Genomic DNA, 17,834 nt, shown 5'->3' with positions numbered 1-17,834 from the left:
ATCTCATAATGTTGACTATTGCCATCCTTTCATTTTTACTTCTGAAAAAATTATATGTAAAGTGACTTAAAAATATTTTGAAAACCAGTAAATATGGATTACTGGCCCCAAATGATAAGTGATGACTATTTTCCCTAGCATACTAAGGATTAAAAACAAAAAGAAAATCCTAAAAACAGAAAATTCTTACCAATTCCAAGCACTAGCTCAGGAAGGCAGTTCAGCTAGATGAAGTATCTTTTAGTGACCTATAGTGAATGGGTGCCTCAAGTTTAAGTGCTGTAAAAAACGGGTCTTAAAACTACCTTTATTTTATTTCTATTTTTACTAAAGCAATTATAACCTTCTAAGAATCTGGCTTGCTATGTAAGCTTACCTACTAAAACAGAGAATAAACCATTTTGGACTACTTTGAGGCTTTACTTCTCATTGAACAATGAAATGTTGTATCCCATTTTACACTTACATCCATCTCTGTAAATCTCATTAATAACTTTATCCCTGAAAGACAAGGCCACTGTCATGAAGCCAACAATGAGTCTGGCTCGACCTGAGTGTTGTGAGTCAAATCACATCCTTGATAAGAGGTCCTGTATCTCGTGCAACTTTTTTAATCACTTTAATAACCCAGAATTAAAACTGTGCCCTAGTGTACTATGTTCCAAATGTTGATTACTAAATTCATTTACAACTATGTTATTGGAATAAGAGCACCTCATAGAAATCTCCTTCTTCAGATTTCACTTAAATCTCCAAACTGTTTCAAGGGAGCAATTCACACTCTAAAGCTACAGCCCTCTTTGCTTTCAACACTAAATTTCTTCAAATCCAAAAAAAAAGAGCTCAAAAAAGCAGGAGATTAAGGAGTGCCCATGGGAGACCTAAAAACATAATAGTACTCAGATTAAAAGTTTGAGTGAAAGATGGAAAATGAAGAATCAAATTCCAAAAGCCCACTTAAGGATTCTTTCTAACAAATGACTCCAATTCAAACCTTATTACAAAATGGTTTCCAAACTGTAACTAACACACCAAATTGTGATTTAAAAAGAAATTCTAGGGTGATGTTGCTAACTTTTCATTTATGTTAATAATGTTCAACTATGCCTTTCAAAGTCACAACCAGAGATAATAAACACCAGAGGTAGGAAATTTTTACCAGTTTTCACAGAACTATAAAGAAAATTCCTAAATAATGTTAAGCACTAAACTGATTATCCTATATAATAAAAGGCTAATATGCAAATAGACTGAATGATGGAACAACCAAACAATCGGTCACTATGATGTGCGCTGACCACCAGGGGGCATGTGGAGAACATGGTAGGCATTAGCCGCAGTGGGATAGTGGAGTAAGTGACCGTGTGCGCCAGGCCAAGGCGGGGTGCCAGTCGCTGTCATCGGGAAGAGCCACTGCTGGTTACTAAAATTTTTGTTCCCACACGCCGTGGTCCAGCTGGGCATTTGCACCCACTGCTAGTGCTGGTCTCGCAGCAGGAGGCAGAGCTGCTGATCACACAGGCTGCTGGTGCCTGGCGATGGTCCCAATCACTCGGGACCATCAGCGGGTGCAAGCGGAGGCTGCTGGCCCTGATCGCCCGAGGGCTTCTCCAACTCCCCCTGCTCCTAAGGGGCAGTCAGGGCAGCAGCCGCGGCTCGCACCCGCTGATGGCACCGGCTCTGCTTGCACCTGCTGACAGTGCCAGCCTGCTCGCATCCACTACTGGCACCAGCCCCAATAACTCCGTGCTGTCAGCAGGTGAGAGCAGGGCCGGCGCTATCAGCGCATAGGAGCAGCAGTGGCAGGAGACCTGCATATCGGAGACCGGTGCCTTGGCAGGAAGACCCAGGCAGGGTTGCAGAAGATGGGCCGAGACCCACACCTGTGCCTACCGCAGCCTCGTGGCCCACAGTTCCTTTCAAGGTTCATGAATTCGTGCACTAGGCCCCTAGTTTAATCATAATGAACCATTTTACAACTATATGAGAAACATTTATCGTCCCCCTGTATTCACCATTTCGTCACATTACAATCTATGAAGAAAAAAAATGTACATTAGAAAATCAAGCTTAACTAGAACACACTAATTTACCTGTACAATATTATCTCATTCATTATTTCAGACTGATAATCTAACAAGTGAGTTTCATACATCTTAAAAAACACCATTTTCCAAGACAAAGATGTAATAAAAATATGTTTACATCTGTTTTTAATGTTTCAGCATTTCCCAAGCACTAACACTAACAACAGACGTGGTATTATCAGAAAGACTAACTACAGACAGCTAAAATTTTCAGATTGGTCACAAGAAACATTTTTAAAGGTAGTATGTTAACAATACACATACATTTAACTTTTGTATAAGTCAAATGTTGGATTAAAAAATTGTAAGGTAAGAAACAATACTTGCCAATTCTTATTTCAACCAGAAAACTTCAAAAATAAACTTTTATGATCAAATTGTTAAATCCAGTAAGAAAACTTTGAAAACGATATAAAATTACACATTAGCTTGAGATGTAAGGCTTTCTATATAGTGTGTATATTAATTTGCTAAACAATGTAAGTATCTATTGACTTCACTTCATGTGAAATCAATATCCCAGAACATTGCAGTGGTTCTCAACCTTCTGGCCCTTTAAATACAGTTCCTCATGTTGTGACCCAAACGTAAAATTATTTTCGTTGCTACTTCATAACTGTAATGTTGCTACTGTTATGAATCGTAATGTAAGTATGTGATATACAGGATTGTCTTAGGCGACCCCTGTGAAAGGGTCGTTCGACTGCCAAAGGGGTCGCGACCACAGGTTGAGAACTGCTGTACTAGACGCCCGGTACATGAAAATTCATGCCTTGGAGGAAGGGGTCCCTCAGCCCAGCCTGCCCCCTCTCACAGTCCAGGAGCCCACAGGGGCAGGAGGCAACCTGGTGATCAGGGGGAGGCGACACCCCCATCACACCTCTGCTGCTGCCACTGCCGGCAATGCAAGCCTCGGCTGCCCCTGGTTACCTGAGTCTCAGGCGGCCCTGGGTGGCTGGGCAGCCACCATCCAAGGCTCGCCTGCACCTCGGGCCAGCCCTGGACGGCTGGGGGGCTGAGGGGACTGGGGGAGCCCAGAGGCAGGCGTGTAGGGCGGGCCCGGCTTGCCATGCGCCTGCCGCCCCCATGAGGCTGAGGGGACTGGGCACCACCATCTTTGAGGGCGGGGCAGTCAATTAGCATATTCCCTCCTTATTGGCTGTGGTCGCCGCCATCTTTGCAACAGCATGAGGGTCAATTAGCATATTCTCACTTTATTAGATAGGGTTATGCTAGTAGCCCTACACATGAATCCGTGTGCCAGTAGCTTGCTGCCGCCCTCCTGTAGCTCCCCTGCTCCCCCTCATAGCTTGCTGCCCTGCCCCCTCCTGTAGCTCTCTGCTGCCCACTTGTAGCTCACTGCCCCACCCTCCTGCTGATCCGGGTGTGATGCGGTCAGTCGTTACACTTTACGGCGTAACAACTATTTGCATATTATATCTTTATTATATAGGATAACCAACTTAAGAGAATCTAAGATACTCTTCATTTTCCCTTTACATCCAACTTTGTAAAGCTGAGCATTTTCTTAGCAATCTTTAATTAGTAACATAAACCATTAAGCAAATACTTATCAAAAATGTTAATTATATTTGAAAATATATCCCACCACGCTTTTTTAAAAATATATTTTTACTGATTTCAGAGAGGAAGGGAGAGGGAGAGAGAGATAGAAACATCAATGATAATAGAGATTCATTGATTGGCTGCCTCCTGCACACCCCCTACTGGGGATTGAGCCCGAAACCCAGGCAAGTGCCCTGACTGGGAATCGAACTGTGATCTCCTGGTTCATAGGTCGATGCTCAAGCACTGAGCCATGCCGGCCAGGGTATGCCACAACTTTTTAAAGTTAAATAAAAGCCACTAATTAGGTTATAAAATAAATCTTTGCATTTTATACCTTTCAAAACCAATTTTCTATTATAGATCATACTAGAGGTGCGGTGCACGAAATTCGTGCACGAGGGCATGGGGCAGGGGATGTCCAATGGCCAGTTTAGGCCCTATCCCTACGGGTTAGGTACTGCTGGCTCCGAACAGCTCGCTTGCCTGCCTGCCTGCCCCTAACTGCTCACCTGCCTGATCATCCCTAACCACTCTGCCTGCCTGCCTGCCTGATGCCCCTAACTGCTCGCCTGCTGCCTGCCTGATCGCCCCTAACCCCTCTGCCTGGAGCCTGATCGCCCCTAACTGCTGCTCACCTGACTGCCTGACTGCCCCTAATTGCTGCTCACCTGACTGCCTGATCGCCCCTAACCACTCTGCCTGCCCGCCTGAACATCAGGTGACTAGCAAAAAGAAAACAGTGGCCAATGACGTAAATGAAAACATTAATTTACTAAGCAATAAATTACCTAGAGTAAAGTAGCAAATTGGTTTAAAAACCTAAATACTCTTGTGGAGCACAAACCTATAGAAATACTAAAATGAGTATTGGAGGCCACACCAAAAAAAACTGGCAGATCTGAATAAGTAAAAGTATAACTTCTTAATGGTGAAAGCCACAGAGTATTATTTAAATTGTCTGAAAGACAACACAACATATAACAGATAAAAACTTATCCATAAAATGCTAAGAATGCCTACATCAAAAACTACAAGGACAAAAAAAATAAAGTCACAGAACAAAAGGTCAACAGCCAATAATCTAATTTAAAAAACACTCCATAATCAAGGAAAGGAAGAATGAGAAGACACCAGCTTTCTTCTATTGCAGTGGTTCTCAACCTTCTGGCCCTTTAAATACAGTTCCTCATGTTGTGACCCAACCACAAAATTATTTTCGTTGCTCCTTCATAACTGTAACGTTGTTACTGTTATGAATCATAATGTAAATATCTGATATGCAGGATGGTCTTAGGCGACCCCTGTGAAAGGGTCGTTCGACCGCCTAAGGGGTCGCGACCCACAGGTTGAGAACCGCTGTTCTATTGGATTTTTAAAACTTTACAGATTAATAATAACCCAGCCAGTCAATCAATGAGGAAACAAACACCTTCAGGTGTTATGAAGTGGTAATTCAAAAAAGCATTTTTAGAAGACAAAATGATACATTTTGTATTTAAATAATACATTTTGATATCAAAATTTTAAGTAACATGCCTTGTGATTCAGCAACTGTACCACTTAGAACTGTATTACCAGAACATGTTTATATAAAAGGCCATTAATTAATTCTAGCTTTTCTGTAATGGCAAAAAAAATTGTTAACTTCAATGTCTTCTAGAACTAAGGAATATTATGGAATGCTTAGAAAGTGACGTAATCTGTATGTTCAGACATGAAAATGTTTATGGTATCCTAATTAACTGAAAACAAAAGTCACAAATTTATAATGCACTAGTGGCCCGGTGCCCGAATTTCGTGCACATTAAAAGGGGAATTAGAGCAAGTATTTTAATATTGCTATTTGCCCTTTCTCTATAAGTGTGAGAGATGAAAGGAAACTAGTAAATGTATATGAAAATAATACATACATTTATTAATAAACAGTAACAAAAGGATAACAAAGGCATGATATAAAAACAACAAAAACATGATATAAAAACAACAGTGATGCAAACAATGATTGATAAAGTGATTAAACTTATTCTAATATCTCCCTATACACCACATTAAGAGTGAAAACACTTTCAGAGTGCTTGACTTAACTTCCCTTGTGATGAAGTATTTAGAAATTTAACATCACATGTTCTTCGAACTCGAGAGAAAGCAACATATAACTGACCATGTGTGAAAATGGGTTCAGGTAGGAATATGCCTACTCTGTCTACAGTTTGTCCTTGTGATTTATTAATAGTCATCACAAATGCTGGCAATCACAGGAAACTCGTCGAATTATTTTAAATGGGAGGCTAATGTCAGATGGGGACAAATCAATTCTTGGAATCAGAGCAACCTCTCCCTCTGCAGATCCAGTTAATACTTCAGCTTCGATAATGTTAGGTCGTAAACTTTTGATAATAAATCTGGTACTATTACAAAGAACCCATTTACTATTAAGATTTCTCAAAAGCATGATGATTGCACCCACTTTCAATTTTATGACACAGCATTCCCGAAGGAAATTAAGAAATTCGATGGCAAAAGTTTCCTTTTCAGCATCATCTGTTGAATCAATGGAATCATCACTCAAATATGTGTGAAACTCTCCATCGAGTATATACAAAATTTCATTTAATTTTTGAACGTGCTCAGCTTTTGGACAAAGAATTGCATCATGGTTAGATATATTTTTAATATTATCTATAGATATAGTATTTCCAAAGGTAGCTTCAATAATAGATCCATTACAAATCATTTCACAGGGGATTTCAATAATATCCATTCCTAAATGAAAACTGCTATCAAGTTTGCCATCTCCAAGTTATACTAACCATCCACTATAAGCAGAATCCTCTGATCTCACATTTGTTGTAAGAGACAACTTTCTGAAACATCCCCAAACATTGCAGTACTTTAAACTATGGCCGATCGCATAGCATGCGGTACAATACTGAGACATTGTTGAAAATCCCCTCCAAGAACTACTTTCCCACCAAATACAACATTCAAATTCATAATTTCTCTTAGTAATCTGTCTGTGGCGTTTTATAGCATGACTGGATGCCATGGTGCATTCATCAATGAGAAGTTGGGCCTTTTTAATAGTTTTAGCAACGTCACTGTTTATATCGAGTCTAGAAATTGAAGTTTCATTTAATGGAATTGGTAATTTATATTGGGAATGAAAGGTCCTTCCACCGAGAAGTAAATTTGCAGCAATTCCTGTAGATGCTGTGGGTAAAACAGTACCGCCACAACCTCTAATATAATGTATTAAAACTTTATACAGATATGCAGGTGAATAGGATTCCTAGCTGGCAGGCCCCTGACAGCAAGCTGGCCACCTGTCGATTCCATGAGGAATAGGCTCCCTCCTCCTTCCTGTCAGAGTCCAGGGTGCAGGTGAATGAGTTTCCTGGCTGGCAAGCCACTGACGGCAAGCTATCCAACAGCGGATTCTGTGAGGAATGGGGCTCCCTCCTCCCTGCTGTCAGGGTCTGGTTTGAAGGCCAGCCATGCCCCCTATTGGGCCAGACCCAGAGTTCTACCACGCCATTGCCTCCACCTCAGCAACCCAGGACTGACTGCTACTGGGCACTCCTGGCACTCCAAGGGTGGGTTCTTCCCTCAGGCCTCACGGGAAACAGCTCAGGGAGGGCACAGCCCTTGGCAAGGCTATCCAGGACGCAGTGCATCCGTGCTCCGAGGGCGCGTTCCTGCCTGAAACCTTGCCCTCGTGGGAAACAGCTCAGGGAGGGCGCAGTCGTTGCCAAGACGACTCCTGCAGGACCGACTTCCCTCCGGTTGGTCGAGCCTCAGACGGGACACGTTATACCCAGGGTTTCTATATAAATAGATTCTCATTTTTGTAGCAAACTCATATATTCTTTATAAATGTATAAGGGGAAGAGATCAACCAAAGGACTTGTACGCATGCATATAAGCCAAACCAATGGACATGGACAACAGGGGGATGAGAACATGGGGGGGGGGGGTGTGTGTGTGTTGGGGGTTAATGGGGAGATGAGGACACATTTGTAATACCTTAACCAATAAAAATATACATATATATATATATATATATATGTGTGTGTGTGTGTTTAAAAAAATCTGAAGAGGTGCTCAACTCTGATAAATGAGATTAAAACTGGGGTGGGCAATAAGCACACCTACACAACTACACTAAGAGGGAAAATTCCCATTTTATGTTAATTCTCTATCATTTTATTATACTAATCTTTTATTATTTTAAATTTAAAGGGAATGGGGGAGGCTTTCAAAAAATTATTGGTTCAAAATATAAAGCCTAACAACCATAATTCCTAAACATTCCAGGTCATATGGAGAGATTCCTAAGTACTGGTGACCAAAGGGGGGGGAGGGGGGGGGGAATAAAGGTGGCAAGATTAACTTTAAGCTTCTTCCTTATGTAAATTTTCAAAACTTTCAAGTGAAAAAATGACAGCATCATCTTAATTTCAGGTACAGACTCTCACACTATAAGGAGCAAATTTCACTAAGACTAAAACAAAAAATAAACTGAAATAAAACACTCAGCAATCATCAATTTCCAAATGAACAACAAAGGTGGTCCAAGAAATAAATAAGGCCTCCCTTGTCTGAGATTGGGGAAAGCACACTGTTAACATCCTTAGCGCTCTAAGCTTTTCCTTTCATCTAAGCCTTTAAACTACCAATAAGTGTCTAACCAATAATTTTGCACTATTCTCAGAATTGGCCACCACATATTTCTAATTCTAGAACAAAACTAAGAATTCGGGGGGGGGGACGGGGGGGACGGACTTCTAAAACGAATTTTTTAAAATGAAAGCAAATCAAACTCTTTTATCAATCCTCACAGAAAGGTATTGATTAGAAAAGAATACAAGTTTGCTCTTTCTCTCTCTTGAGCACACCCTGCTTTTCCACACCCTTTTCTCCAGGGCGCTCTTGCTCTCTGAAGCAGGCCCCTGCCTTTCTCTCCTCACCTTCCCCTGGATGAATGTTCTTTGCCTTTCTGTTTCCTAAGCTCCAAAGGCTTTTCTTTTGCCTCTGCAATTTATTTCCTGAGCCCATGCAGCCCAGCTGGCTCACTTCTGCTACCTCTGGGAACTTTCTAAATAAAAGTTTGCTTCTGCTTAGAAAAAAGAAAAAAACACACAACTTTTTTACTAGAGTCTAATGTCCAAGTGAACATAGTACAGTAGTAATCAGCAGCATTACTGCTACAATTCATAGGACCCACCTACTGGTACTCAGACACAAATACACACCACTCTGAGACTATATTTACAGGTTTCCATACAAAAAAGTACCCACTTTTGGTCAACTAAAAAAGAAAAAGGTGAGTAAAGTGAAAGGCTGTAACATTATTAGGGAGTGGGCTCATGGTGTGGTGCCCCAACACAATTAAGTTATAGCATGCTTTTTGATTTAGCAAAAGCAAGAGTACACAGGTAACTTAGAGCTAAAATCTGGGCAGAATTTTTAAATGAAAATGAATTTTTCCCTATACTTTAAAAAAGCTCCAGATATTTCTAGAATATTCAACAAGGCAGTATACTAATTACAATATTTCACATTACATATAAACTTTATCAATGATCACTATAATAAAGGGTGATAATTAGTATTTTATAAAGATACTGAGGAAGAAAGCACAAGACAAATTTTAAAATAATTAGGAAAAAGAAGGAAACCAACAACTAATATGATTATTAGTTCACATTGCCAGATTCCACGCAAAGCAATTCAAATGCACTATCATCCTTAACTCTCACATTTCATTTTAGTAATAAAGAAATTTGACCAAGCCACAAAGCTAATAATTGTAGAACTGAGACATGAATCCCAGTTCTGACTCCAAACTAAAGTATGTTACTTACACAGCCATTGCCAACAGAAAGAGAAATGGAATTAGATTTATTCTCCATCAGCTAAACAAATTTTCCTACAAGAATATTTATTTAAAACAAAATAATAGGCATATAAGAAAATAAACTTACAAATACATACCTCTACTTCATCTCCTTCACTAATTTCTTTTTTTATATCAGGTGGTGGTGGTAATCTAACTTCGTTAAATGGAACCTGACGTTCTGGTTGCCAACTGAAGGATTAGAAGAGAAATAAACAGTATCAAAATATAGTATCCCAATACCCCCTAATATGGAAGCTATATTATCTATGCTTAGTGCTATATTTTTTTCAAATTAATCATTTAGCTTTCCCTAAGAAAAACAACTTTCATATTATATATTTTCCAAGTAGTTTGTTTGTTGAGGTAGAACAAATTTTACATGATTCTTGATGAAGTTTATAAATAATTACATCATTGAAATAATTACATATTACCTGCCAAATTACTCATCCTAAGGGAACAGTACATACATTATTCTGCAAATGAAATGGACTACATTCATAATAGTAACTTAGATTCAAAATAGTATCACATCAACACCACTGCCAAATAATAGCAGTGGAATCAACTTCAAACACATTTATAACTGGATGAGACATAATTCCAGAGATTATAAAACAATATAAACAGCATATTTCTGTTTTAGTACATGTTCACAAAAACACAGAAAATTACTCAATTATTTTGAATAGCTGAATTACATTGAGGTTCATTTTCCTCACATAAAAATTATCTTTTCAACAATGAACACATACATAATTAAAACCAGTAAAAGCTTAGTTTAAATGTTTGTAGCAAATATATATCAAAGTTAGTAATTTAGCTATTGTTTAACTGACATTTTTTATGTTGTATTTTATAAGCTGAGTTGATGAATAACTTTAAGTTCTAATAGGTCATTCATATGCCTGAAAGGTATACCAGCACATAAAATGTTCTTTTAGCATCTATCTTCATGGGATGCATGGGATACACTCACACACAATAGAAGGCAAGTAAAAGATTTTTGAGTGCTTTCTTATCACCATTACTATCGAAATGGCAGCTGCTCAAAGACAGAAATCATCACAACACTTGTTTCTACATGAAACAGCTATTGGGCAGATATCTTTTCAGGCAGTTCCAGAGCAGCTTAAAAGTGAAAGTTGAACAGTTCTTTTCTGACCTTCAGTTACATAGTGCTCCTTTATAACCCTTCCTAAACAAGGCCAGCATACTGTCTCATATTTTAAAACATTACCTAGCTGTTACAATATCTATAAAATGAAGTTCCTTAATATTTAAACAATTTGAAAATGACTACCAGTAGCCACTCAGAAGGCTTCCTACAACATTATTTTAATATCTGTGCTTTTTTAAGAATTAAAATCCCATTTGTGCCATCTATTTTTGCAAAAACTACTTACTGATTCATTTTCACATGTGTTTTGGCAAAGAAAAGGGTCATGAAAAAAAGTAATGAGTAAATGGTGGGCAGAAAAACAGGCGAAGAGTTATCAAAACTAGAATTGTTTAAATTCATAAGATGATTGAGCCATTAAAAGCCTTTCCAAAAGCGGTCATTTTTCACTGGCAATAGGAAGAATCAAAAGCAAACCGTTTGGCACGACCCATCTTTAAAATTAAGATCTTGCCCTGACCAGTTTGGCTCAGTTGCTCGAGTGTCGGCCTGTGGACTTAAAGAGTCCCGGGTTCGATTCCGGTCAAGGGCATGTACCTTGGTTGCGGGCACATCCCCAGTGGGGGGTGTGCAGGAGGCAGCTGATGCATGTTTCTCTCTCATGGATGTTTCTAACTCTCTATTCCTCTCCCTTCCTCTCCGTAAAAAATTAATAAAATATATTTTAAAAAAATAAAATTAAGATCTCTATCAATAAATAACTTACTTGTTCTCGAAAACAACTGTGAGGGAGTCTTCATGAACATCTTTGATAAATCCCTGCAAAAGCCAAAAACATTATTAAAAGTATATCAATATTCAATTAAACATTATGTTAACTCTAAAAGGCAATAATACTAGAGATATAAAGAAAATATGGAGTACTAAAAAAGAACACAGAGCTTAGAATTAGGCAAATCTGGGTTTGATTTCCATCTCATCATTTGTGAAATGTACGACTTGGAATTTATTTAAACTCTCTGAACCTGTTTTCACACAGTACTATAACCTCAGTTTCACATACCAACCTTGAAATTAGTAAAAAGCCTGAAACATCATAGGTATTAGTCAATACTCAAACTAAGTGAGTCAGTATTTAGTACTGTGACTAATAATAGGGTCAGGCTTTCAGGAGTCACATGCCAGGCACTCTATCACTTATACATTCCTGAATAAGATATCATACCTCATGTAACTGAGAATCAAGTAAAATAACTAATGTTTACCACAGTACTTGGCATGGAGGAAAAAATTCAAATTTATTATAAATATTAGTTATAAATATTAAATTATAGCCCACCTTTAATAACTGCAAAGACCACATTCTTTTTTTTTATAATTTTTATTTCTTGAAGTATTACAAAGAGTATTACATATGTCTCCTTCCCCCCCCCCCCCTTGATATTCCCCCGGCCCCTACCCCCTAGTCTCTTGTGTCCATTGGTTATTCTTATATGCATGCATATAAGTCCTTCGGTTGATCTCTTAACCCCCCCCCCCCCAACCCTTCCCAGGCTTCCCACTGTAGTTTGACAGTCTGTTCAATGCTGCTCTGCCTCTGCATCTACCCCTGTTCATCAGTCTATACTGGTCCCCATTTCTGTCCCAACCTCACTGGAGCTGTCACCACCTCACGAGCCGTTTCGTCCTCACCAGGGCCGTCTTGACCTCACTGGGGCTATCCCTACCTCACCGGGGCCGTCCCAGCCTCACCGGGGCCGTCTCAGCCTCACCAGGGCCGTTTCGACCTCACCGGGGCCGTTTCAACCTCACCGGGGCCGTTTCAACCTCACCGGGGCCGTTTAAACTTCACCGGGGCCATCCCGACCTCACCGGGGCCGTCTCAGCCTCACCAGGGCCGTTTAAACTTCACCGGGGCCGTCCCGACCTCACCGGGGCCGAAAAGACCACGTTAGTAATACTAACCTTACCATTAACCTAATCTTATTTTTCCTACAACTTCTCTTCCTTCTTTGCTTAAAAAAAAGGATGAGTACATTTCCTCAAAACCATTTTGTAATGAATATAAATAGACTAGAGGCCCGGTGCATGGATTCATGCACCACTGGGGTCCCTCAGCATGGCCTTCGGGGATTGGGCCAAAACTGGCAGCTCAACATCCCCCGAGGGATGTAGTAGTGCAGGAAGCAGCAGGCGGCCAGGGAGGAGCCCGAGCCCAGGCCCGGTGCCACGCCGCTCCTGCTCATCATGGCCCTGCTGCGCCTGCCACCACCACCGCTCGGTAGGCTTGCTGCCACTCTACTATGGTCTCTGTGCACCCATCCTAGGGCGATACCAGTGTGCTCATGAGTGAGAAGCGGCTGCAGGCTTGCATCCAGTCAGTCTCGATACTGGTCCCAATCCTGGTCCGGATGGGGAAGGAGCGCACAGGGGGCGTGTCCACGGAAGAGGCTTGCACTACCACAGAGGCAGGAGAGGCTCGTGCTGCCGCAGAGACAGGAGAGGCTCCCGCCGCCACCACCACTGCGCTTGCCAGCCATGAGCCCGGCTTCTGGCTGAGCAGCGCTCCCTCTGTGGGAGCACACTGACCACCAGGGGCAGCTCCTGCACTAAGCGTCTGCCCCCTAGTGGTCAGTGAACGTCACAGCGACCAGTTGTTCCGCCATTAGGTCGATTTGCATATTAGCCTTTTGTTATATAGGACTAGGGGCCCGGTGCACGAAATTCGTGCACTGGGTGTGTGTGGGGAGGGGAGTGTCCCTCAGCCCAGCCTGCCCCCTCTCACATACTGGGAGCCCTCAGGCGTTGACCCCCATCACCCTCCAATCGCAGGATCGGCCCCTTGCCCAGGCCTGACGCCTCGGCCAGAGGTGTCAGGCTTGGACAGGGGACCCCCATCTCCCCCTGATCACTGGCTCTGGCCCCCGCCCAGGCCTGAGGCCTCTGGCCCAGGAATCATGCCTGGGCAGGGGACCCCCATCTCCCTCTGATCGCTTGCTCCACCCCCCGCCCAAGCCTGATGCCTCTGACCCAGGCTTCAGGCCTGGGCAAGGGGACCATCATATGCCCCAATCCCCGGCTCATCCCCCCACCCAGGCCTGATGCCTCGGCCAGAGGAGTTGACCCTCATCACCCTCCGATCACCAATCACGGGATCGGCCCCTTGACCAGGTCTAACGCCTCTGGCCTAAGTGTCCGGCCCGGGCAGCAGGGACCCGCAGCTGCAGTGGCCCCTCGATCGTGGGCTCCGCTTTAGGCCCAGGCAAGGGACCCCTAGCTCCCGGGACTGCCAGCTTCGACCGTGTCCAGCTCCCATCGCTGGCTCCACCCCTACTTCCTGCTATCACTGGCCAAGGCGGCAAAGGCGCCTGATTCTCTGATCATGGCTGGGGGGCAGGGCAAAGGTGGCCCCAGGGCCGCCTTTGCCCTGCCCCCCAGCTCTTAGCTCCCCCCTGGGTTTCCGATCACTGTCAGTGGCAGGGGGCTTCTTCCTGCTTTCCCTTTCGCCTCCCTGCATTGTGCCTACATATGCAAATTAACCGCCATCTTGTTGGCAGTTAACTGCCAATCTTAGTTGGCAGTTAACTGCCAATCATAGTTGGCAGTTAACTGCCAATCATAGTTGGCAGTTAATTTGCATATAGCCCTGATTAGCCAATGAAAAGGGTATCGTCGTACGCCAATTACCATTTTTCTCTTTTATTAGATAGGATTATTATATAGGATTCTCAATAAAAATCAGTAGTCATTTTTAAGTCTTAAAATTACTCTACCTTCATTTGATGAATATAGCTGAAAGAAATCATTAGACCTAACATACTCAAGAAAGAGCAAAGGACTCAAGTACAGAACAACTGTTATTCAAATCTTTGGCTCTATCGCTATATAACCTTGGGCAAGCAGTCCTTGGCACCTGATTATGATTACAACTGACATTAAATGACATTTTATATTTCTGTCAATCAGAAATGCAAAGTTCTCAACCTTAGCCATATGCATACACACACTTTGAAACACCAGGTATTTAGTAAATATTTTTGCAAAACAAAGATCAGACTAGACTTCATAAGATGCACTAAAACTATCTAAATAAACATACATTTTCAGTTCCTTGTTAAAAGAGAGCAGAAATGAGCACATCTGTTTACCTTATCTCCTTATCAGAAGCCCATTAAACAATACCAAAAAGATTTTTAGGGATAACCTCCCCCCCCCACACACACACACAAAGGAAACACACACAAAAATGCAACAAAATTTAGTAAACTCACAAAATAGATGTAGAAGCCTAATCAATTTCTAAAAAAGCAACAACTACCAATATTTAAATACTATACCTTAGGCATTCTTCTAAGTAAATCAGAAAACCAAAAACTATGAAACAAACTGGCAGTGGAAAAGGCAAAAAGCAAGATCAACAATACCACTCCAGAAAAATCTTTGGAACTTAGAAGAGGGTAACAGATGGGGGCTGAAAAAGAAAAAAAAAATTCATTTTCTTTAATAATATAGTAATCGCCACCCTGGCTGGTTTGTTTAGAGCACTGGCCATGGCCTTCTGCCCTCAGACCCGGTCACAGGATTCCCTGTCAAGAGTGAGTACGTGGGTTGCAGATTCCCCAGCTCCAGTAGGGGTTGTAAGGGGCATGCAGGTAGGCAACCAACAGATGTTTCTCTCTCATGTGGATTTTTTTTTCTCCTGTTTCCCCCTTCCCTTCCACTCTCTCTAGAAATCAATGGGAAAAAAATATCCTTGGGTGAGGATTAAAAACAACAAAATCACCATTCACAGAATGTAGATAACTATAATTCATCTCTCAGTACCCTCCTCCCACATCTGCTACTCAATTATATGATCTGTAATTTGACCCTGATCTCTCTCCAGCTTTAAAAGCCTATAACCTGATTTATTTGTTATGGGTTATTTCAATACAAACATTTTTTGAGGCCTAAAACTCAGGATATAGCAGGTTCTCAAATTGTACTGTTTCATTTTCATGTTGAGAGTAAAAAAAAATCTATTCCCGTCCTGTGTAGAGTTGGCTCATTCACCCCGTATCTGTGTTAGTGTTCTCTAGGTAGGTACACCAGTTTTCTCCCACATCCTGAAGATGTGCACATGAGGTGAATGTCCCAGTCTGAGTGAGTGTGGGAGGAGTGTGCCCTGAGATGGAAGGGATTCCTGTCAAGGGCTGGTTCATGCCTGGTGCCCCAAGTTGCCAGGATAGGCTCCAATCCCCTCCCCATCCCCCAACCCTGAACTGGAAAAAGCAGGTTGAAAAATCATCTTTTTTATTCATCTTTCTTAAATGTCTATATAACTCAAATTTCAATGTTTAATATTAAATGTGTTTTGAATCTTTATTTAGAAATCTGGTGACATTTTTGTGATCAGAAATATGCTTTAGGAATTTAACTCTTGTTTATATATCAACTAGAGGCTCCTGCACTGGTGGGGTCCAGCTGGCTGCCCTGATCGGGGTCCATCGGGCTGGACTGGCGGGGGGGGGGGGGGGGGGGGGGGACCCGGGTGGGCTGGCCCCACCACCTGGTCGAACTCCCGGTGGAGGGGACAATTTACATATTACTCTTTTATTATATAGGATTAGCCTATGGTAAAAGTGGTTTTCTTATAGGTAGTTTTGCTTAAAGTTCAAGTTTCCAAGAACCTATGGATGATGTTAAGTGAGAACGTAGTGTACTTTCCTTTCACGAGTGCTATAATGGTTCCTGTTTGCAATTCTGGACTCATTTTTTTTTTTTTTATTCCTCTCCTCCCAAAGCTAAAAATTAAGAATTGCCATTCTAGTACAAGCTCTGATTACCTGACCATACTATATTAATGATATCCTTGTCTGTTTCTCTATTCCTAGTACTTCATTCACACATCTACTTTCAGCAATCATTTTTTGGTGAGCACTTTCATAGTTATGTTACCAGCACATCTATTTCTGTTACACTCTTGCAATTTCTATGTTTCAGAAACTTAGAATTTTCAATTTCATGAATATTAGAGTAAAACATATCTTACCATCAGAGGTCAGTCATACTTTTCAGCTTTCACTAATGTTTTCTATTTTCTAGTCCTTCACAAACAACTTTCAGAATTTGGAATGTTCCATTATGTCAATCCTTATCATTTCTATATAATGTGGACTAGTTCAAATCAGAGCTCCAAGTCACTGGGAAATTCTACTCTTCATTATAATAAAATCTTTTTCCATTAAAAATCTGTGCTTATACCTGTCCCCACCCCCACTTTACTTCCAGCACATCAATATCAGCTTTGTTTGGATGCACACTTTCACAATCGTTAAGAAAAAAATAAAGCTCTGGACACCTACTCTTATTGTTTAAATCCTTCAGGCATAAGATTAAATGAATTAAGGACCTGACAGCCAGTCCTTAAAGTACATTTGGACTGTAGTGAACAGTTAGGAAATATGTCCCATCGCCCAAAACCTAGATGCTAAGGATAAGATACTTTGGTGGCTAGATCTCGATTAAATTGTGTCCATTTGGTGCAGGTCAAAGTCAATACTTTTCAAGACATTTTTGTACTCTCCAAGTCAGCAGAATAATGGCAGGTCCCTTTATACTAAGGAGACCCCAAACAGCAGAGTGGCATCTTTGCCAAAGTCTTTGAATCAAGGGTCACCAAATAACAATAGCTATATTTGTCGGCACACTGTGTATGGGGGGGGGGGGGGGGGCCGGCCCTTTATGACTTTAATTCTCCGTAACTTTGTCTTCCTCCTGGTACTCCAACATTAGGGATTTTTATCTCTCTTCCTACTCACAATCATCTGGTTCAGGAACCATATTTCTCAGAAAAGAACTTTTCACATTTCTTTTTCATCTTTGCATACATATGCAAATATGAAAGATTCCAAGGCATCTTTATAAAATAGTCCCTTAATCTGTTCATTCAAACATGTCATCAAAGTATCTTAGAATGTTCTCCCAGAAGAAAGAGCATCATGTAGTAAAAACCCAAGAATGTCATAAATTATGTGTAAATTGGGAGTAAAGGAGGAGAGATGGTGAGACCAAAAAGAGTTAGCTAGGTAGGGGCGGGACTATAGCAGGAGGAAGTGAAACCAGGAACCCAGCTAGGCAAAGATATTAGAACACCCCAATTGGGGTGGGAAGGAAGGAT

The 17,834-nt window shown here is 41.4% G+C and overlaps 1 protein-coding gene across 5 annotated transcripts in view; it reads right to left on the bottom strand.

Moving 5' to 3' along the window:
* FXR1 (FMR1 autosomal homolog 1) overlaps positions 1 to 17,834 on the bottom strand; it is a 68,827-nt gene that overhangs the window by 30,818 nt on the left and 20,175 nt on the right. For all 5 annotated transcript variants that reach the window (XM_059687112.1, XM_059687114.1, XM_059687113.1 and 2 more), the window contains exons 2-3: positions 11,442 to 11,494; positions 9,651 to 9,744 (exon numbers count right to left, since the gene is read on the bottom strand). In XM_059687112.1, the coding sequence (XP_059543095.1) occupies positions 9,651 to 9,744; positions 11,442 to 11,494 (147 nt within the window). The remainder of the gene's footprint in view (positions 1 to 9,650; positions 9,745 to 11,441; positions 11,495 to 17,834) is intronic.

Source organism: Myotis daubentonii, chromosome 3 (assembly GCF_963259705.1).
Source record: "Myotis daubentonii chromosome 3, mMyoDau2.1, whole genome shotgun sequence".
Taxonomy (NCBI): Eukaryota; Metazoa; Chordata; class Mammalia; order Chiroptera; family Vespertilionidae; genus Myotis; species Myotis daubentonii.
This window is presented reverse-complemented; position numbering and strand designations above follow the sequence as displayed.